This window comes from Drosophila obscura, unplaced genomic scaffold, assembly GCF_018151105.1.
Source record: "Drosophila obscura isolate BZ-5 IFL unplaced genomic scaffold, ASM1815110v1 contig_1, whole genome shotgun sequence".
NCBI classification, from domain to species: domain Eukaryota; kingdom Metazoa; phylum Arthropoda; class Insecta; order Diptera; family Drosophilidae; genus Drosophila; species Drosophila obscura.
Window position 1 is genome coordinate 2,500,674 of NW_024542679.1, and position 22,191 is coordinate 2,522,864.

At 46.4% G+C, this 22,191-nt stretch overlaps 4 protein-coding genes and 3 non-coding genes across 10 annotated transcripts; 3 read left to right on the forward strand and 4 right to left on the reverse strand.

The window, feature by feature from the left end:
- The first annotated feature begins 3,115 nt into the window (after positions 1–3,115).
- LOC111080602 lies at positions 3,116–3,959 on the forward strand. The gene is made up of 2 exons (XM_022376311.2): positions 3,116–3,386; positions 3,473–3,959. The coding sequence occupies exons 1-2, from the start codon at positions 3,367–3,369 to the stop codon at positions 3,951–3,953; spliced, it is 501 nt and encodes a 166-aa protein (XP_022232003.2). The 5' UTR covers positions 3,116–3,366; the 3' UTR covers positions 3,954–3,959.
- Positions 3,960–4,015: 56 nt separating this feature from the next.
- On the reverse strand, positions 4,016–6,550 carry LOC111081664 (tryptophan 5-hydroxylase 1). Of its 2 annotated transcripts, XM_022377782.2 has the most exons (8): positions 6,319–6,550; positions 5,880–6,249; positions 5,628–5,793; positions 5,487–5,537; positions 5,115–5,396; positions 4,912–5,038; positions 4,598–4,830; positions 4,016–4,533 (listed from the first exon to the last, which is right to left on the reverse strand). In XM_022377782.2, the coding sequence occupies exons 1-8, from the start codon at positions 6,439–6,441 to the stop codon at positions 4,221–4,223; spliced, it is 1,665 nt and encodes a 554-aa protein (XP_022233474.2). In that variant the 5' UTR covers positions 6,442–6,550; the 3' UTR covers positions 4,016–4,220. The 2 variants fall into 2 exon arrangements, with proteins under 2 accessions (XP_022233474.2, XP_022233473.2); XM_022377781.2 differs by having other exon boundaries at positions 5,880–6,550.
- Positions 6,551–9,050: 2,500 nt separating this feature from the next.
- Positions 9,051–11,979, forward strand: LOC111080600 (JNK-interacting protein 1). 2 transcript variants are annotated; one of them, XM_022376308.2, is made up of 5 exons: positions 9,051–9,470; positions 9,629–10,035; positions 10,131–10,834; positions 10,904–11,088; positions 11,166–11,979. In XM_022376308.2, the coding sequence occupies exons 1-5, from the start codon at positions 9,352–9,354 to the stop codon at positions 11,236–11,238; spliced, it is 1,488 nt and encodes a 495-aa protein (XP_022232000.2). In that variant the 5' UTR covers positions 9,051–9,351; the 3' UTR covers positions 11,239–11,979. The 2 variants fall into 2 exon arrangements, with proteins under 2 accessions (XP_022232000.2, XP_022231999.2); XM_022376307.2 differs by having other exon boundaries at positions 9,052–9,470; positions 10,110–10,834; positions 11,166–11,976.
- A 730-nt stretch (positions 11,980–12,709) lies between these two features.
- Positions 12,710–16,364, reverse strand: LOC111080601. Of its 2 annotated transcripts, XM_022376309.2 has the most exons (4): positions 16,061–16,364; positions 15,545–15,691; positions 14,042–14,312; positions 12,710–13,980 (listed from the first exon to the last, which is right to left on the reverse strand). In XM_022376309.2, exons 2-4 carry the CDS (start codon positions 15,688–15,690, stop codon positions 13,105–13,107), a joined length of 1,293 nt encoding a protein of 430 aa, XP_022232001.2. In that variant the 5' UTR covers position 15,691; positions 16,061–16,364; the 3' UTR covers positions 12,710–13,104. The 2 variants fall into 2 exon arrangements, with proteins under 2 accessions (XP_022232001.2, XP_022232002.2); XM_022376310.2 differs by lacking the exon at positions 15,545–15,691.
- A 595-nt stretch (positions 16,365–16,959) lies between these two features.
- Positions 16,960–17,043, forward strand: Trnal-cag. The gene has a single exon. It is a non-coding gene; the product is annotated as a tRNA-Leu (tRNA).
- Positions 17,044–18,423: 1,380 nt separating this feature from the next.
- Positions 18,424–18,507, reverse strand: Trnal-cag. Its single transcript has one exon. It is a non-coding gene; the product is annotated as a tRNA-Leu (tRNA).
- A 210-nt stretch (positions 18,508–18,717) lies between these two features.
- Positions 18,718–18,801, reverse strand: Trnal-cag. The gene has a single exon. It is a non-coding gene; the product is annotated as a tRNA-Leu (tRNA).
- Between the last annotated feature and the right edge of the window lie 3,390 nt (positions 18,802–22,191).

Below are 22,191 nucleotides of genomic sequence, written 5' to 3' on the forward strand. Positions count from 1 at the left end.
CAGAGGAATCCCCATAAGACCCAAGGACGCCCACCCCCAACCATTCACACTGAGGAAGGCCAAGTACTCGGAACTCCTTCTACCCCAGTCGCAAGCCAAGGACCACCGCCCCACCCAAGTACGTACTGGTGGCAACACACAATTAACCGACGAGACCTTCTCTTCTCCTTCTCCTCTCTCTTTGTGTGCAGCTTCCTTGAATGCCCCAAGCTGTGGCAGGAGGTGGCCATTTTTCAGACTGGACACTTGAATGAGCATTTAAACCCCTGCCCTCGAACCTGTATGCCTGCTCCTGATGCTGCTGCTGCTCCTGCTGCTGCTGCTCCTTCGACTGCTTTTGACCACAATTGTGTGTCAAGGCCGTCGTCTGGCTGCTGGCTGCTGCTGGTTGCTGCTGCTTCCTGCTTCCTGCTTGCTGCTTCCTGCTCCAAGACGATGCCAAATGATGAGGACGATAACGTCTCCATTGCCAGCCAAGCAGAATGTGTGTGTGTGTGTGTGCGAATGGGAGAAGGAGCTGTGTGTGTGTGTGTGTGTGTATGCGAATGGGAGAAGGAGCTGTGTGTGTGTGTGTGTGCTATCCCTGCGAGTGTGAATGAGAGACGAGGCTGTATTTTGTGAATGAAAGCAAGGAAGGAAGGAGCAGCATCAGCAGCAGCAGCAGAAGTGATTTCTGAATGAGAAGGAACAGCAGCAGCACTCATGGGGAATATGGAGAAGGAGCAACAGCAGCAGCAGCAGCATCAGGAGTCTGTGCTGTAAATGAGAGAAGTGGCAGCAGTCTTCAGTGTATGAGGAGAAGGGGCGACCTTCCCCAGGAAGTGTTTTGTGCCACACACACAGCCAAACAGTCAGACAGCCAGACAGCCAGAGAGAATGAGGCGACAAATCAGTGCTGCACTCCACTCCACTCCACTGCAGCCATCCTCCATCCTCCATCCTCTGGCTTCTTATTGTCGACATTCTTGGGGAATACCTTTTGGCAGCTCAGACTTGTCTGCCGCCCCTGCCCCGGCCCCCAGCCCCCTGCTCTTGCCCATTTTTGTTTAGCTGCCAACTTTCTGGCCTTGTCCACAAAGTCCACCCCCTGCCGCCCTGCCGCCCTGCCCACCTCTTCACTGAGTCTGGCCTTATCTTTGCTGTGTGTTCGTTTGTTTGTTCGTTTGTTTGCCTTTCCGTTGTGTGGCTTCAGAAAATTGTGTGAAAATTGTTTTTCTTTCCAACCCACACAGCAGACCTTTCCGCCCTTTGGAGCTCCCTCTTGGATCTGTGTTTAAGATTCTGTGGTTTTGTGCATTTTGTAAATAATCTTGTTTTACGCACAAAACCCTCGGCCCAGCCCCGAACAGGGATTCGTATCCGTGTCCTGCCTGTCGAGTGGACTTTGGACAGCCAGCCGGAAGGACAGTGGTCACCATTGGAACCCCTGTAACCCCTGTAACCCCTGAAACCCTGGCCCTTGTGCATAATTTATGTGGGAAATGCTGTGTGGCATGTGGCAAAAGTCTCTGCGTTGCTTAAGAATTTCCTCAGAATGGACACACACACACACCTCTTCTCTCTCGCTGCCTCCCTCTCCCTCTTGTGTGTGTGTGTGTGTGTGTGGGAAGTAAAGTCAATTACCGTTGGATGGGCTTTCATTCAGTTAACAAATTAAATGGTTTTTGCGGTGCGGCAGACAAACTGTTGATTATTTGCTGTGAAAGGAGTGTCCTTTGTCCTTTGTCCTCAGTCGTTTGATTGTTTCTCTGGGCATAGAATTAACTCTTAACTCTTAGATATGTATTATTGGCAGGAAGTGTATCTTTTGGACAGCAATAATTATGTTAAATGATAATGAAATGGGGGAAGAAATGGGGGAAAAAATGGTTAAAGAAATGGGGGAAGAAATGGGGGAAGAAATGGGGAAGAAATTGGGAAAGAAATTGGGATGAATTTTAGTCAGACTTTCCTGACTTTCGTTCTTTATTTTTGGAAGTATCTTATGTTCGATTGTCCTACAAATCTTTCCTCTAAATTACTTTGCTGCTTGTCCGTTGGGTGAAAAGCAAAAGGAGCTTCGGCCAAAGCTTTTTGCTATTTGTTTTTAGCTTTAAGTTGATAGCTTTAAGCTAAAATTACGCTTTATTTTGCTAAGTATAAAAAAGCTCTTTGGAACAGTGTTTAAAACCAGGAAAAAGAAGCAGCTTTTCTGTCTGTCATAACTGTTATACATAGCAGGCTAGTGATGAAAGTAAATGTGTACAGACTTTTCCAGGCAGAGGAAACAGAGAAGACTTTTCCAGCCAGACATGCAGCAGAAGGAAAGTGGTGGGGGCGGGGCATAGATGGAAACAAATAGAAACTTCTTTACCATAATCTAAAATGTGGAAGAACCCCACAGACACACGCACACCCAGCCACAAAGTATTTACTGTGCAGGTGAGAGAGAGAGAGAGAGAGAGAGAGAGAGATCTCTGCCTGCGATTAGAGCAGCAGAGAAACACTAATCGCAATCTAAGGCAGTCACACGGACCTGGTACATGGGACCTGGTACATGGGACATGGGACATGCAGCATGGGTAATCTCATACTCGGGGAATGAACACTGAACACTCATACAGTCCAGTGGAATGGGAAATGGGAATGGTAATGGGACTGTGAATCGGAATATGGGTTCAAAGTACAGCCCATAGAGAGACGTATGTATGAGCAAACATTACGTAGTTTCGAAGCGATGAAGTGTTATCTTTTGACGCCGTCGCAGACCCATAGGAAAAAGTGATCCATCCATTAAATTGTGATCGATAAGGCGGGGAGGTCTTATCAGAGGCAGAGAGAAAGCCATAAAGAGGGAGGCATTGAGACAGAGCATTATTGAGCACCTCCAATGAACTGCAGACACATAAAAAGAATCATAATCTCATGGACACGAATGGAGGGATGAGATGGCTGGCTGGATGGCTGGATGGGATCATATCTACACACACACAAAACAAACATTGAAACTGCAGCCTTATCGCGCTGGTCGAATGTTGTAGTAATGGCGCCGAGATCCCCGAGGTATTCTGTCGTTGCTTTGGCATTCAGTTGATTTCTGGCCACGGCAGAGAGCAGTCGCAGCGGATCACGGAAACAGCTTTCCCGCAAAGAGAGAGAGAGAGAGAGAGAGTCGCTGAGAGGGTGCACGTGTGTGCTCGCAGCATAGAAACTAGCAAATAAATCAGCAGATCATTCGCGCAGAGCAAGGCGCCGCCGCCAGTGACTGATAAGGCACCTCCCCTCCTCTAGTGCACAAAAGTGAACAAATAATACAATTCATCAAAAATAATAATATAGACACAAAAAAGAATATACAGAACGGAACGTAACGGAACAGAACCCAAGATGATGTCACACACAGTGAGGTGCGTGCGGTGCCGTGGAGCCCGTGCGTTGGCTCTGCCCTGGAACTGCCCTTATTAATTCCACCCATCCGTTAATCCATTTTTAGGGTCTTCAAGATGATGTACATTGTGGCGGGGATCCTCATCAGCAATGCGGAAATCTGCAACACTGTCGATCGCATACAGATCGCGCCACGCGTCGATCTCAAGCCAGAGTGGCCCGAGCAGCGCGCCCTGAACTCTGCCGGCTCTCGCACTGGCTCACGATCGGGCTCCCTCTCGCGCAGCAACTCGAGCTCAAGCTCGGGTTCGGGCGAGGAGACGGGCGATCGGAAGCGACGCGGTCGCCGTTTGAGTGTCAGCGGCTTGGCCGGCGGCGTGGTGCGTGGCGTGACGTCTCAGGTGTCGAAGCGCGTTGGCCAGCGCTTTGGCTGGCTGTACGACATGCGGCTGATACTGCAGCAGTGGCGCGCCTTGGCGCTCGGCTTCAATCTCTGGACCATACCCAACTTTCTGGTCGAGTGCGTGACCAGCTACATGAGCAAAAAGCTGCTCATAAACAGCGACTGTGATATGATCTACAAGTAGAGAAAAGAAGAGAAACCAAACCAAACCATCCCTAGCTCTCTTCTTTCTTGTATTTCTTTTGTTTATTTTTAAGTTTACTCGTAGATAGATTTAAGTTTCGGTTAAATAAACACACAACAATTAGTTATAGACAAAGAAGAGATATACATATATATGCGATATAGACGATATATACTATATATAGGTACGATATTTATTGGTTGTAGATTGTATTGTATAGTTGGTCCCAAATATTCCGCTTTTGCCGTGGTGCCTTTTCCGTTTCGTTTAGTTTTCCTCTGCCGTGGAATTATCCGAATTGTCGGGACTGTTGGATTTGCTGCCAGCTGCTGCACCTGCACCTCCTCCTCCTCCTCCGCGCACATTGAGGCTATTGTGCAGCATATTGGCTATGCATTCCACATCCAGATTGTCATCGGTGGCCGATATCTTGCGCAGAGCAGCGCACACAATGCTCAGATCCCCCTTTAGTTCACTCACCACCGCTGTGATCTTCTGGGCATTGGAGAGCACCTCCACGCTCATCGTATACGGATTGTAGCGCACACCAAACGGACGTTGAATGCTCTCGGCAAATGCCCTGGGGATGGGGGGTGGGGATAGAGAGTTCATCTACCCCTCTTTGATCTGGCTTAGGTGCTCACCTCATTTGCTCTTTGGCCTCCTCAAAGGAATCCGTGTAGTAGTAGGCATTCTGATAGGAGGTGATGATGCACTCCTCCTTGCAGGTCAACTCCGGATCGAATTTCTTTATCTTGGGTCCAGCGGTGATGGCATGCTGCAACTCGGCCACAGAGCTCAACAGGCCTGCCCCATAGACCTTGAAGCTGCTGTCCGCCTGCTTGCACAGCCCGAATTCCACCGTAAAGAAGTAGAGCTAACAGGGGGAAGATGCAAGACAGATCCTCAAGCGGATGATTGGGGGGAATGGAAATGGAAACTACTCTGGAGTACCCACCGTTGCCAGCTTCTCAATGTCGGCATCGCTGGCGCCCAAGGAGGCCAAGCCGATCTCCTGTGAGAACTGCGCAAAGCTGGAGTTGGCCAGCAGCGGCATGTGGCCCAACAGCTCGTGGCAGCAATCGCTGCCAAAAAAAAGGAAAATGCTTAGGAAAAACCACGCAGCAGGAAAGCCACGCAGAAGGGCAGCGAAAAACTCACGGCTCGGGCGTGTAGAATGGATCCGAGGAGTGCCTGATGTACTGCGTGCAGTGGAAGATGCGAAATGCGAGGCCCGAGAGAAAGTCGCGCGGCGAGAGGTAACCGGCGACGGGTCGCAGCTGGAAGCCCGTCTTGCGCTTGAGGTACACACTCACATCCTGCAGCTGGGGCACATTGTCCTCGCGGTAGCCACAGTACTTGACCAGCTCCGGCCAGTTCTCCATGTACTCGGGCACGGCATGCAGCACGTACAGGCGATGCAGCTCAAGGAAAACGGTGCCCCTTCAAGGCACGGGCAACGAAACGAAAACAAAATGAAACTGTGCTGGCCCCCCCAAAGCCAAAGTGAAAATTCAATTGGGAAAAACTTACCAAGTTTTCACTTCTTCAGGTGTGTACTGGACGCGTGGAATGGGATTGCCACTGCACAGGGGTGGAGGTAGGAGGAGGTGGAGTGGCATAAAGTGGCATAAAGTGGCGAAGAGACGGTTAGGGGTTGCATGCAACACTTACTGCTTGAAATTGTTGGCTATGGCCGAGAACTGTTCGCGTCGCTTGCGGTACACCGGATCCTTGAAGCCCGGATGGTCCGCATCCAAATCGGAGCCATACATGAGCACATTCTGTGCCCTGTCCAGGTCGGATATCTTCCGTGGGAACCACACCATGTCACCGAAATCTGCCAACACAAAAGAAGCAGAAGCAGAAGCAGTAGATCGATGCTCGTGCATACTCCTGCTGCAGGAGACGCGGGGAAAAACTCACCAAAACTGGAGCAAGCGGAGAGCGACGGAGCACGCGACATGTGACTGCTGGCATTCACGGACGTATAGCTAACGGATGCCACCTCCCGATTGAGCATCTTCACCACCTGATCCAGGCGACGGGGATCGCACTCGACATCCACCAGCACATCCGCCTGATTGGTGGCCGACTCCAGCGGCGACAGCTCCAGGTGCAGCACATTGATGCCCAGCTCCTGGAAGACCTGCAGTGCCCGCGCGAGATTTCCCACCTGATTGCGTAGCGTGAAAATGATGGAAATGCGCTCGCCCGGCGAGTGCTGCCGTGGCGCATCCACTGGGCCGCCGATGGCCAGTCTGGGCGGATGTGGCGGCTCCACACCGTGCCGATCCTGCTTGTGAGTAGGCGAAAAACATAGAAAATTGTCGCCTGGGGCCGATGCGTGCCGCGAGAGACTTGCATGCGACTTGGCGGTGGTTTCCTTTTTGATTTGATGCAAGGGACTGCCCTGCTTGACGGCCCACTCCTGTTCGCCGCTCCTGTAGAGCCACAGGCCGAGTAGACTCTTCCCTGAAGCACTCATCCTGCTGCTGCTGCTGCTGCTGCTGCTGCTGCCACACCTGCCACTGCACTGCACTGCACACAGGAAGATTTATTTGTCACGGGTCCGGCACACGCGTCGGATGCGCAACTCTGCGAACAACTGCAAGATCCTGCGGCTGTGTCAGCCCTTTTATAGGCAGCCCGCAGAACTGTGTACCCATGCCACATGCCCCATGCCACATGCCCCATGCCACATGCCACACATACTATATACATATTCAATTGTATTTATTAAGTGTGTGCGTGTGGCAGGGCAGGGCATAGAGATAAATTCGTTCAAGATTCGTTCGTAAAAGCTACAAGTGAGAGCCCCTCCCCCCACAGCACCCACAGGCCCCACCCACCTCCTTTTTGTATGCTGTGTGCTGTGTGCTGTGCTCTGCTCCTTTTTCTGATTGGCCAAATCATCCTGGAATCAGGCTAAAGCGCTAACGCATGACGTCATGATACACTGCCATGCAAGCACATCGACTCTTCTATGCAGTTGCCCAATGGAAATGTGGCAGGGTATTGAGTAACTGGGTTAGGGTTAGGGTTAGTGGGGGGGTGTACCCTCCCCTCCACTTTGTTTCACTTTCTAATCAGCAGCCAACAACTTTGCAAGTTGCAAATGGGGGAAAGGCTCTAGCGGAGTCCTGACAGTTCTGCGCTTGACTTTCTAAATGCGAAAATGCTGAATTTATGCGGGTCTCAGCAGTAACTAACTGTGTCCCCCCCCCCCCCACCACTCCGTAGGATAACTCCGACAGAACTCCTTCCAGCTAAAATCAATACACGATGAAAAGAAGATTCTAAAATCACACAAAAGTTGAGACTGGTCAAAGGGGATGGCGGCAATGGTATCAGCAGGGGGCCAGAGCTGCTGTTTGCCACCACCCACGTGGCAGCAACCACTTGATGCTCTCATGTCGCCACCGCAGCGCGAAGGAGGAAGCGACAGAGTCAATAGTAGATGCCACAAGTAAATGGCAATTTCTTTGCCGTTCTTTGGGGGTTTTTCTTTTTCTATTGTTTGCGCTTCGAGAAGAGCAAATAGCAGTCGCAGGGTGGCAGGGTTGCAGGGGGAAAGGCAGTGGCTACTTGACTATTAAAATATGCGCAAGCGAAGGTGAATGGGAATGGGAATGGGAGTGCTGCGAGTGCTTTTACAGTGGCACATCCCACATGCCTCAGGATGTGGGGTCGGGATATGGGGTAGGGGTGTCCTTGGGCTCATCAGCTGAAGCGATAAACTTAATGGTTGCTGGCTAACTGATTGACCGACAAACGATGCTGTCTGTCGACAGTGCGCGGGGGCGGGGAGGGGAAGGGAAGGGAAGGGACATTGAAACACATTTTATTTGTTCACGAGAGCTGCACAAGCGTTTGATGGATTTATTGGTAGCAACAACAGCAGAAGCAGCAGAAGCAGCCCCAGAGCCATGTGCCTCAAAGGATACAAGGCACATCCATTCCCATTTCCCCCCTTAACAATCTGCTAAAAAGGCAGCAGACAGAAACGGAGACGGAGACCGAAACGGAGACGGAGACGGAGAGACTGGGACTGAGACGGAGACTGAAACTGAGCCTGAGCCTGAGTCGAGGTCACGATGAATGGCAGTTGTTAATTTCCTTGATTTTTCGGAATAATTAAGTTACAGCAACTAAATTCGCTTGGTAGGGGGGGGGGTGGTTGCTAAAAATTTGATACGAATATAAGCGACACAATGGGGGAAATAAAGAAAATTGAATATATTTTCATTGGGTATTTCCAGGGGATTTCCCCTGCCCTGCTGATAAATTAGCAGAGAGGAATCTTGAATCTTTTTTGATTCAATCAAATCAGTCAATGTTTTGACATTTTGTGGATTATTCCAGCAAATACAAATTCATTCTTTATTTTTGATTTAGCAGCTGGCAAATTATCGCTGGGTGCAGCTGCCAATTGAGGGAATTTGCTGGGCACTTAATACCATGCCACCCAAATCAGTTACTCCCTGATATATAGCGGATTTGTACAGCTAATCCCACGCGATATTTAAATCAGAAAAGCAGTCAATTGTTGGGAGCACTATGAACCACTTTCGATCCAATTGCTGCTTCAACGAAAATCAATAAACAGATCTGCAGAAAGTGTGAAATATTTCCATTTCCAATCTGATGATTTCCTTTATAATTTATTATTAAATATTCATTATTAAATTGCTGACACTCTTCTCATCCCTTTCAGACATGCATCATTTTGTTGCCCTCTGTATTGGCATGCAACCCCATTTCAACACAGATCCAGCCCTGGGGGCATGTCGCAGTCGCAGTCGCACCAGCCAAGGCGCAACAGCATTGCAGTTCTGAAGCCACCCCCAAAGCGCATTTGAGAAGCGGATGTAGGGTAAAGTTACAGCGCTTGCGCCGTTTCCTGTCAACCCCCAAGAGAGAGGGTCCAACGCCGAGAAGCTTGTAAACAAAAACAAGTTTGCAGAGAGAGAAGAGCCAGAGAGAGAGAGAGAGCAAGAGATAACTGAGAGAAAGTCTGACAGCTGAAATTTCCCCCGAAGAGGCAAGGCAAAGGCGAAGCGGAGCTCAGTAATACGCGTACTCGTGTCTGGACATCTGACAGGGCCAGAGCACAGAGCACAGAGCACAGAGCCCAGAGCCCAGAGCCCAGAGCCCATCAAGTACGACAGCCAGCAGCCAGCGAGACGTCAAGGAAATTATCGATTTTCGCATGAAGAAGTGAAAAATTTCCAACTCAATTGGACAGTTTGTGTGCGTCGGAAAACTGTGCAAAAGTTGGCCCAATACCTGGGAGAATTCAACAGAATTCGGATACAGATACCTGCAGCAATTAAAGACACTTGCAAGACGTCTTGAGTGCGTGTGGGTGTGGCAGCTGGCAGCAGCAGCAGCAGCCATGGCGGACAGTGAATTTGAGGAGTTCCATAGGCCGATATTTGAGCCACATGCGATTGCCACATTTGGGGCAGGTGCAGCAGCCAACAAGAAGAATAATAATTCCCATGCATTTTACTCGTAAGTAAAAACAAAAAATAAAACTCTGCCCCCAGTGAAAGTCACCCTCTGCCCCCAAGGAGCAGCGCTGTATAAATCCCCATTTGAAAATATCGAATTTTCCATTTCCATATTTGATTCGTCGTTATTCAATCCCCCCCCTTTGACTCTTTCTACAGTTTAATTCCCAACGATGAGATGGAGGACTCCACATCCTCGAAGAGCGATGGCGATGGCTCGGACCAGGAGGATGGCATTGGCATGGGCATGGGCCCGGGCATGGGCATGGGCATGCCGGAACGTGAGCCCAAGCTGCGCCAAGTGGAGGACGACGAGCTGGGAGATGGTCTCAAAGTCACACTCTCATCGGACGGTTCGCTGGACACAAACGACTCGTTCAACTCGCACCGGCATCATCCGTTGAACCATCAGGATGCCATTGGCGGCATCATGGGCATGACAAGCAATGCACTACACTCGGCTGCACCCGTGACCATTGGAGCCAGCACGGATCTGTTGACACCGAATGCGGCTGCCACGCAGCGGCGGCGTCGCAAGCTGCCCGAGATACCAAAAAACCAGAAATGTAAGTAGCTGCCAGCCCTGCCCTGCCCTGTATTTGTAGCTGAAATCTAAGCGACTCATGGGGTCTGGTTGCAGCTTCCATTCTGCATCTTTTAGGCGGCACCAACTACGGATCGCTGGCGGATGAGTTTCGCACCGGAACTGGAGCTGGTCCCATAGCAGCAGCGGCACGCACCGGACAGCAACGCTCATTCCTCTCGCTGAAGTGCGGCTATCTGATGGACGAGGACTCCAGTCCCGATTCGGAGCGACTGCAGAGCCTGGGGGATGTGGACAGTGGCCACAGCACAGCGCACTCGCCGAATGACTTCAAGAGCATGTCGCCACAGATACCGTCGCCCGTCTCCCAGTCACCCTTTCCCCCACCATTCGGGGGCGTGCCCTTTGGGCAGTTGGAGATGCTGGAGGCGACACACCGCGGACTGCACAAGTTTGTGCCGCGACATCATGACGAGATCGAGCTGGAGATCGGCGATGCCATCTATGTGCAGAAGGAGGCCGAGGACTTGTGGTGCGAGGGCGTGAATTTGCGCACCGGCAGGCAGGGCATCTTCCCGTCGGCCTATGCCGTCGACTTGGACTACAACGAGTTCGATCCGACGGTGCAGCTGGTGAAGAAGGAGCGATATCTGCTCGGATACCTTGGATCCGTGGAGACGCTGGCGCACAAGGGCACCGGCGTCGTCTGTCAGGCGGTGCGCAAAATTGTGGGCGAATACGGTGCCTCGCCCACCGGACAGACATGCATTCTGGAGGTCTCCGATCAGGGACTACGCATGGTGGATCGATCGGGCCCAAATGTAAGTACTGAAGCTCCTACTCTGAATGAGTAAAGAGAAACCTTTTTGCTTTTGTTTCCCCCTCCTTAGAACAAAAAGGAAAAGAAGCCCTGCATCGACTATTTCTACTCGCTGAAGAATGTCTCGTTCTGTGCATTTCACCCTCGCGATCATCGCTTCATTGGCTTCATTACGAAGCATCCGACAGTGCAGCGCTTCGCCTGTCACGTCTTCAAGGGCTCGGAGTCCACCAGGCCAGTGGCCGAGGCAGTTGGGTAAGTTTTTTCATGCAATTAAACTCTGCCAGATATTCCAATCGTTAATATAAATATATTATTGGGTGTCTGCTTAGACGAGCCTTTCAGCGTTTCTATCAGAAATTCATTGAAACAGCTTATCCCATCGAGGACATCTACATCGAGTAGAAGATCGGGGCAAGGATCTATCCATCGATGGATAATGGATATGCGATATATTTTTTGTGCGGTTATTAATTAATACAAAAATAAAATTCAACAACAAATGTTTGCCCCCCACCCTTCGTCAAAATCAAATGAGAAAAGTATATAACCAATTTGTAAAATCTCGCAAAAGCTCCATTTAAACAACTTAATTAATCTATGATTTATCTGTTCCTACATACCATACCAATGTGCAACACACCCTCCCTGCCTGATACATGTAAATAGTTAATTTAGGTTTGTAAATCCCACTCTTGGAACCGCTTCAAGGCAATCAAAGCATTAGCTTTCCCTTCCTGACATGGGAGAGTAACACAACAAACACAAATATGAATATGAATTGAAATTTGAACTCCGGTAAACAAACACTTTGGACAGCCCCAATTTTAGCACAAACACGGAGACATGGAGGCCAAAGTAGTATCCCAAATTTACGAGTAATTACTTCAATCGTCTCTCTCGCACTCACTCTCTATATCTCTCTCTCTCTCTGTTACGAGGCTCAATAAACCCCAATAAACAAACAAACCCCATTTGCAAATTCTTTAAGTATTACGAACATCATTCGAAGCCCAGTCAGTCATTTTTAAGATGTGTAAACCCAAGTAGTTCTGTGCATACACTCGCATATATATATGTATGTATCTATACAAAGAAATATATAAAGAAAATCTATATTAAAACGAAACAAAACGAAATCACTGTCTTCGTATTTCTTATTGTTCTTCCAATCGAACAAGGAGATGATCTCCATCACTGAAATCCCTGGATTTAAATAAAAAAGATTACAAATTAATGTTTAGGCAGAATCCTTTAAGTCCGTGATCTCAATCTGATCTTAATCTATCGAGGATATTTTTCCGATCATAAGGAGGCTTGCTACATCCAGATCGGACCAGAAATTACGGAATTAAAGCGATTTAAATAACACTATAAAATAATTCTCTTCCCTCACAAAAGCTCGCTCAATTTCGCGTCGGCCAGCCTTTGACACAGTGCAAAAACAACCAGCGATCTTTAGTTCCAACATTGGCCGTCGATTTAAGGGGCGCCACTGTGCAACGCAGAGAAGGAAACGTTTCCGACCCCATAAAGTATATATATTCTTGATCAGCATCAATAGCCGATATAGCCATGTCTGTCCATCCGTCTGTCCGTCCGTCCGTCTGGCCGTCTGGCCGTCTTGATGAGCGCATAGTTATCAGAGACTAGAGAGCTGGAGCAGCCAAATTTTGTTTCCCGACTCATGTGATATCACACTGCTACATGAATCATAAGCTAAAAAGTTTATATACCGACTGAGTACGGATATAAGTAGAGTCGCGTCTCCATAAGCGACTCACACATTCCTTCTCGTTTTTGTCTGTTATTTGCGAGACTTGAGGAGTCCCTGCCAAGCATTAAAACTCCTCCCAATAAAAAACAAAGCAAAATATTTATAATTGTGCTCAAAAATCAGCGTTTCTATATTCAATATAGAAAGTATTTCTTTTGAATAATATAATCCAACATTTCTGGCTTGTATACTTAGATGCTTAGATGCTTGTTGTGTATGGCTTAGTTCTCTCATAAAATACCCATTTTTGTCTTTGATTGGGTAATATCAAATTTTGGTTTGCTTAACATCCTAATGGGGGGAGGATGGGATGGACTGGCTGTTCCAGCTCTTCTTTGATTTTGCTTATAAAATTAAATTGGTTCTGCTTCAGTCTTAGACAACGTAATTAAAAATGCCTTTTCTCAAATAAATGGGGGAACTTGACCGAACGAATATTAAAATAAAATATGGACGAGTATACTCCATGTGTGTATACGTATACCTATGTATACCTATATCTGATTCTTCTTGCCATAGATACTGTAGCTCTTCTCCACGAAGATCTGAATGGACCGCTTCACGTCCTGCTTGTGCGGCTCAGGCAGCTGCTCCAGCTTCGGCAAGATCTTCATGAGAAAGCGAAAGTCGGGCGAGAGATTGATGTTGGTCTCGGATATCATTTTAGTTGCCGGCTCTTCCTTTTCTCCTGTTTCCTCCTTCTCTAATTTCACGATCTTGACACATGGAGTGGGTGGCGACAGTGGAATGGCAACTGGAACTGCAGCTAGAGCCGAATCCGTTGACACTTTGACAAAGTTTGTGGGATTCTTCTTGGGCGGCAAGGTAATGTGGGGCCTGTGTACCACAGGCTTCTCCTTCACTGCCAGAGGAGGCGGCTTCACCTGCTTCTGCTCCTTGTCCTGTATGCGGTTGAGTATCTGGGGCAGCAGCTTCTCCAAGTGCTGGGTGAGATTGTCCTGTGGCTTGTCGCTGACAATCATCAGCTTCTTAGCCACCGACTCCTTCTCCTGCTCCACGACGACAAACATCTTTCGCTTCTTGGGCTGGCCATTGATCTCCGTACCATGGCCGTTCTTCTCATCCGACTTCTCAGTGATCAAGTAGAGCTTCCTCTTCTTCGGCTGGCCATTCTCCTGGCGAATGATTCCATTCTTCGGGCCAGTATTTCCATTATCCGGGTAACCATTTCCATTCTGTGATGACTCCACAAGAGCGGCCAGTGGCAGTGCCGCCTCGTAGTCGGAGCTGATGGACTGCACGTCGCTGGAGGCCGAGGAGCAGATGGAGTGAGACCGCTGTGGCACGGGTGTAATGGTGGTCACCGATTTTTTGGCCTGTTGTACTTTCTGTGGATCTCTGATGGGGATCTGAAATGGAGTAATGAAGTTTCTTAAAATATGTGCAAGGGTAATGCTGACGCCGACTCACCTTAACCAGTTGTATGATGGTGTTGTTATCCACAATGGGCTTGGCAGCTGCTTCTGCTCCACCTCCTCCTCCCTTAGTATTTGTATCGGCTGCTGCTGCTGCTGCTGTTGTTGTTGGTGGCATGGCCTTGGATTTGCGCAGCGGCGTCATTTTGATGCGCGTCTTGGCCATATTCTGGAAATGCCTGAAGCAGATGCGAAGTTTTTGCAGACCGCCAAGCTGCTCCACACGCTGATCGCTCACACCGAAATGTCGAAGCCAATGGTTGCAGCTGCAAAAAAAAAATATCATGGATGGCATTAGTATGTGTGTGTGTGTGGAGAGTACTATATTGTTTATTGCGAAGCTCAGCTTTTGGTTAACACATTTCTTTGAACAATTATAAATAACCATTCTTGTCATGCCGTAAACACACCAATTATTCAGAGAGCGGGCGAGCAAGCGAGCGAGCGAGAGAGTGACGCTCAAATAGTGCAATCGCTTTGGCAGTTCTTTGTTTAGTGTGCAAACTGCATTGAAGTTTTGTTCTTTTGGACGCTATGCTTTTACTGCCGAAGCTTTCAAATTAGATCCACTCTCTCTCTCCCGCACACACACACGCACACAACGTTGTGTTGTTGTCAAAAAAGCTCTCCTCTCTCTGTCTCTGAGAGAGAAGCGGAAGTTTTGCGGACATGCATTAATACCGGCACATTTCTGTTGTTGCAGCGCAGCTTCTACTCCACACTCCACCCCCTCTCCCTCTTACAAAACGAAATGCTGCTCATGTACTGTTTATGGATAGGCGACAACTCATGCAATTAGGGTGGCCCATACTAAATTATATGGATATGACGATGTAAATGATATGCATGCCCCCTATATGGGCTCCCGTACCTTTACCTATACTTTTTGCTACGTTGTTTTGTGCATCCTTTCCACTAATTGTGGCTTTTTATATTCGGTGTAAGCATCTGATCAAAATCATACGAGTATTGCCCTATGCAAAGGGCGTGTAACATGGTCCACCCTAAGCCCCATGGCCAATGCCAAACAAAGCAAACTAAATTGTTTTTGCAGATCACAGTACAACAACAAAAAGAGAGAAAGAACGAGGTAAAGGAAGAGCAGAAGCCAGCCCCCACATGCATTAAGGAGAGCGTGAGAGCTATAAATAAACGCAATAACGCGCCCCCTCACTCCTCCAGCTGCTGGCTACTCACCCACATCAGCATAATTGCAACACTCACACAAATGCACTTTGGCTGGCATTGAAATTTTTCTATGATATCCAAGCGATCCCAGAGAGATAGATAGAGAGAGAGAGAGAGAGACAGGCAGTTCAATAACCTTTGACTGGGAATAATCGAAGAGGAACACCACAAAAGCTCTCTCTTGGCTTGTGCAAAAAAAATACAACGAAAACAAAAAAGCTAAGCTTTGATCGGAAAGCTGGAATTCCTATGTAAACAGGTTTCAAGTGGTTCTGGAATAATGCAAATTCTGGGAGAGAGAGAGGCTCACCGTTTGGCATCGTGGACTGGAAAGCGACGCAGTTCGGATTGTTTCACATCCTGGCAGCCCATCAGACAAATCCTTGAAGGTGCCACCAGCCAAGGCTGGACACTGGGATGCAGGGACCTTGCCTGACTTATCTGCAGATCGCTCATTCTGTAAGAAACATATTTTTTTTGTGGATGAGCAAGTAATACGTAGTACTATTACTACGTAGTATTGTCGCTCTGTTTGTTCATGTACTTAGCTGAAGCATGCTATGGGAGCCACAGACAGACAGCAGCAACAACATCAGTGAAAAACCACAAAGAGCGAAAAGCACACACAATTCTCAATAGTACTCTCTGGGTTGGAGCTTTCAGCTGCCATAGAACTGGAGCTTACATGGTCCCGCGTGTTGCTGTTGCTGCTGTCTGGCCGTTTAATATTTACGAAAAAATAAACGATGAAAATGCCACACAAATGGTTGACTCATCTACTTTTAACTCGCATCATACATTTTTATCTAGTGTACATAATTCTTACCTGTTGCACTCCTCCTCCTCTCTCCGTCTCCCTCACTCCCCCTCTCTCAGTCGGTTGCACCGAAGCTGCACTCTTAAGTTGAATAACCTTGCCTTGCCGCTGCACAATGTTGTTGTTATCAGCAGCAGTTTCCTTTAGTTATCTTCTCTATGACGATTATCCACGAAGGGCTTTTTTACACGTTAAAATTCAATTTCTGGCGATTAATTCCTTTGATGTTTTTGGTTTCGAATGGCATGGCTTATCTTGATTAAAGTGTCTCAGACTCGCGCTCTGTTCTTTGATTACGTTCTGCATTCTACTCTACGTCACACCGACTGACAAAAGTTCCATTCCCTCGTCAAGCTTAAAGCTATTGAAAGCTTCATTTAATTGTGAAGCTTTATCAACTTAACATAAACATCCATTTAGTGGGGAAAAAGGCACTCAAGTCGGAGCGTTGGATTCACTCAAAATACACAATCTACCCAAAGCTTGGGTTTGGAGAGCAGAGAGAGAGAGAATAAAGTTTATCGAACTAAAAGCTATCTGATTGTGTCTACAAGTGAAGAAACAAATACCATAACATAACTCAGAGACTCAAAGATCGGATCACCATATCATAACAAACTTACGAAATGGTTGGTCAAAAAATATGACATTGTGATTGAGAATTATACATACAGTCATACATTAATTCTTATGAATGGTTACCTCTGTTCAGTTGAAATGCCAATGCATATCGTTTCCTTCAGCCAACTTATATCAACTTTTTGTCAACGTCGAAAGCTGCCACTTAACTTATTTTTTATGTAATGATATGTAAATAAGAAAAACTGTCGTACATAATTCTATTTATTTTTCGCAAAAAGAAATCTGCTCGCTAAGAAATGGTCGCTCTGGCACAGTTGTTCTTAAGAGTCAGGATGGCCGAGTGGTCTAAGGCGCTGCGTTCAGGTCGCAGTCTACTTCTGTAGGCGTGGGTTCGAATCCCACTTCTGACAAGAATCTTTTTTTTGCTTCATTTTTGTCCATTCCCATTCACCACACAAAGAACGTTAGTTGTTTGCCTCTCCTGATCTTCATCAATTAGCTAGGAAATTCCTTGATGAGGGGCGCCATTAAAAATTACATATAAATCAATTTGTAACCGCCTAATTGTCAATATTCCAATCACATAATCTGCTGGCAGTTAACGACGATTGCATTGCATTGCCCTCCGGCCGTCGCTCAGACATAGACAGACATATAGACCACACAACGATGATGGCGATGTCGATGGAAATTATCGCCGTCTGGCATCACGCTTACACTTGGAGAAGTCTATTCATTCACTTCAATCAGACAGAAATTAAAATGCTGACTGAGCGCGATTTCAAATGCAGTAAGCACTCCGCTCCGATCGGCCAGCCGGCCCACTCACATCACATCTGTTCTTGGGAAAAACAGATCGGGCCTATCTATAATTATGCTTCTGTTCTGTGTTCTGTGTTCTGTGTCCGTAGCTGGTCATAAAATGCAATCAACTTGAGCACACACACACACACACACACACACAGACATACATCACAATTGACAATTTGGCCGGAATAAATAATTGCTGGCAAAAACAATGAAAATTAAGCCCCCCCACTCCACCCATCAAAAAAATGTAGTTAGCCATTAAAGTTTTATGATGTGCATTTTAGCGCCGGCAAGGCCTGGAAAATTGAGGCTGCCTCTTGCTGTAACTCTGATGGAACAATTGACAAGTGACAGCCGATTTCCATAGACAATGCGAGCGTGGATGGGGTGGGACTGGGCTCAAGATGGAAAGGAATATGAAATATGAGTGATGTGACAAGTGGATGCTTATCTTTAGTACCAAGCCGCTTCTTTTTCAGCGTGGTTTTTCTCCATCGGCTAATGAGCAACTATTGAAATTTATGACAGTGTCGAGCCGCCAATTGATTGGCTTTTAAATAATAGTCAAATGAATATTTGCCAGCCGCAAATTGTCTGTAAATATGTATGCAATTAATGTTCAGAAATAGCCTGAACGCAGCCAACACCTGCGTCTTTCAGAATGTTTATTTATGGAGAAGCTTTTAACATTTCATTAATTATATTATGAATTGGTTAAGCTTGTCGATTCAACGTTGCTGCTCAATTTACGACTCCTCATAATTGATAAGCGCAATTGCTATCTAAATTGAATTTTTAAACGAAAATCAAAAGCTCTTACAGCGATAATATAATACAACTGAAAACAAAACCCAAAAGATTGAAGGCTCTTGCCTAAAAAAGATGCATCCATATTATGCTCTCTTTCTCTCTCTCTCTGCTCTCTCTGTGTCTGGCTAAAACCTTAAGCAAGTGCAAGAAATATGATACAAAAAAACCTTTGTCAGAAGTGGGATTCGAACCCACGCCTACAGAAGTAGACTGCGACCTGAACGCAGCGCCTTAGACCACTCGGCCATCCTGACCGGATAATCAGCGAGAGACAGGACCTCTACTCGCCCAACCCAATTAAAGACTATTTATAGCGAGTAAAAATAAAGCAAATAACCTATAGTTAAAAAATGGGCATATGAGTATGAGTTGACTAGCTACAAACATTATCCAATGAAGTATCAGTAAATAATTTATATAGATAGATTCTTTAAGAATATATGGAAAAAAGGTACAAAAAATCTTGTCAGAAGTGGGATTCGAACCCACGCCTACAGAAGTAGACTGCGACCTGAACGCAGCGCCTTAGACCACTCGGCCATCCTGACTCTTGTGCCTGCCACAGGGGGCGAGGCGAACAAAGCGGTTCTATGGAATGGATTGGAAACTCTCGATGAATATTTTGTACGCCTTGTATTACATATGTTGGGCCCAATCACACTTAACACTTTGAACCTGCTGCCTCCTACACACCACCCCAGGCCGACGAACAATTCCAGATGAAATATTATAAATGGCGCCCCAGAGGCAAAGACAAATTGCCGCTCGGCGGCGCGTCACGGAAAGGTGTGTACTGACAGGGGCAGACAGTTCGACAAGACACGGATTGTGTTTTGTACCTGAAAAAAATCAACATGCAGCCGATGGAAATGATAATAAAAAGCAGGCAAAAATCAGGTCAACGTCATACATCACACGGTGCAGATTGGCAAGTGTCACTTTTTTTATATATTTCCATTTATTATGCAAGAAATAACCAGTGACAGTTGCCTAAATTGTAATATTCATCAGCTCCCAGGGAAAGGAAGGGAGATTTCTCCACGAATAAAGACGTTTTGCCATGCCACCAGAGTAATTAAGTTATGCCAGAGTACACGAGACTATGAATTTTGGGCCTACCACTTGCAGGTCTGGTAAATGTCAACCAGCCCGGAGCTTGCCACAGCCTGACATTTCACACGCAGCTGCAGTAGCAGTAGCAGTCAGTGCGGTTGGGTATACCCCGTCAACGGGGGGAGTGTCTAGGGTATATAGTATTCGAGCGGATGTATGCGACTGGCTCATATCACATAAGGGTGAGCTGATAAAGCGATACGCCTAAGAGCAATGGAAATACATTTCGAATTCTCTGAATCATTGGTTTTTGGCAGGCTCGCGGATCAAAAAAGATCCGTCGAGCTTAAAACATTTTTTCTTACTGCAATAACATAAAGATCGGAAACAAAGTAAAGAAAGCTTAAAATAATACATAATAAATAAATAATCTTGCATGTAAATCTTTCTACCGGGTATCCTATAGTCTCGATCCCCCACTATATCGCTGCGACTTGTTGCTGCCGTTGCTGTTATTGGTCTCACGCACTTTCAATGCATTTCAATTAGCCCGGGCCGCTCCACTTTGACTTTGAGCCTGTGACTGTGCGTTTGGATATATTTTCCATTTTTATAGACCGTTTGCGATGTCAGACACTTGATAGGCATTTGTATATGTTAATCGGGTGTCCGTCCGGCTGTATGTACGCGACCGTACATACATTGCGGACCGACCTGACAGCCAAAGTTAATTAAAGTTTACGCTTTTAACCAGCCCAGCAGCAAGGCAGCAGCAAATCAGCCAAGCAGCATGCATAATTCCCATTAATTTGCTCGTTAAACTCTCGAGTGTGTGGAGACTGTGACGGAGACGGAGACCCCTTCAATGGCTACCTCAATCCGACAGCAATTGCTGCGAAGTAGGGACAATCGCAATCGCCATAGCATTCATTATGATTAATGATCTCTGAGTGAGCAGAATGGTTTCAGATAGATCTCTGACTGAGCATAACCACACAGAGCACAACCACAGCCAGAGTGACCCACAAAGGCGACATATTTTCCAATGTTCCAAGAGTTTTTCCACTCGAAAATAGAATTAGCAAATTGCCCGAGTGTCAATCAAGAGTGATCAATCAAAATTTGTGCTACTGTCAACTCTATCACCATACAAATAGTATAAATAACCCCCAGAGGCAGCAATGCAGTGGGGCAGCAGCGGAACAACGGTTGCAACTGCAACAAACGGTTGGGTGCAGCTCCAAACATTTAACTGGAGGTTGTAAATTACCATAAAAATTCCGGGGGAGGGGAAATATGTGGGTCAACAATGGAACACATCAGTGTTCATGGACCCATAGAGAACACTCCAACAATACAACATAGAACCCCCCCGATGATATGTCAGTGGAGTTCAAAACATATTCACAAAAGGTTATGCATGGAGCGGGTAGAGGGATGGGTCAATCTTGGGGTCAATGCGAATGGAGTTGGGATTAACAGCATCACAGCCCGCATGAATGGTTTACGAGACTACCTTGAGTCCCCCATCTCTAGTGGCAGCAAGCGACTAATGAAGTTATTGTCTAATTGTCAAAGATTAAGTCAATGTTAACTCTAAGTATAAAATTCCATGGAGTAATGACTCAAAGAGGTTTTAATCTGTTGGCTTAGATTTTCATAAATGATATATTGATATACCATAACAATTAACAATTAAAATATCATAATTTATGGAGGGAAATTCTCCTATGAAAGCGTTAAAAGCGATATCTCTACCTCTTAATCTTTCTTAGCTTAGACTTGGGAAAGTCGAACCATTTCTATGACAAGGTATTCAATACAATCTCTAGTAGATTTTTCCGACGCTAATCCATGATAGCCCTCACTCCCTCCAAGTATGGTACTATAAAACTTCCAAAATGTCTTCCCATTTCTTTCTATTTATTCTTTTGCATTATCCACCCAACTGATCATTCCAGCCTTCATTAAAAACTCCCCCCAAAATCGAGTTCAATTAATTTCCGATTTATCAATATTTTTCCCCATCCCCAGAGTCAATGCTCCTTTTCAAGTTCAAAGTCAGATCGGACAATACTTTAAAGTATGCCCCCAAAAACTAACCGAAATCAAAAAGAAATACTTGGTCCAAAACAAACTGCAGACAGACTCTTCGACTGCCACTTGGCGTGGCATTAATTAATTTTTATTCTCTACATATTTATATACATATATATTTTGGATCTTTTTCGAATATTTTTGTGGTATATTATGTCGCGACATTTATGCCAAATTTGTACAAAGTTAATTAACAGGTTTCATTGTTATTTGAGTGTTTTTGCGGCTTTTTTGTGTGTGTTCCTTTTCGTATTTCGGTTTTTATGGAAAAAAATGACTGTGGGGGCGTATTTGTTTTGAGGGGGAGACATAGAATGACGGAGCAAAGTGATGGAGAGGTGGGAAGAGGAGAGGCTGCAAAGAAAGCGTCTGAAAACCCGTTTTAACTGCGTGTCTTTTAAACACTTAATTTAACAAGCAATTTGTATTTTTTCAAAATTAAAATACATTTTCTTACCATTTTTTTCGAGGTTTTTCCATTGCACGTGCAGCCAGCCTGACGCAGCAGAGCAGGCGGCAGCGCCTTCACACCCACACTTTTTACGCCGACGCCTCAGCTGGCAGCTGGCAGCAGCGCTTCGACCTCCCTCACCCTCCCCCCTCCCTATCAACAAGTGAAGAAGCCAAAGTAAATAAAAAGACACGAAATAAACAGCAAAAGTTTATAGCCGCCCGTTCTCTCTCTGCTAGCAAAATCACATGGCAGAACAAAAACAGGTGAAGAATTGCCAGAGAGCGCTCATATGATGGATCAGTTTTACTCTCGATAATGTTTGTGTTTAACGAAT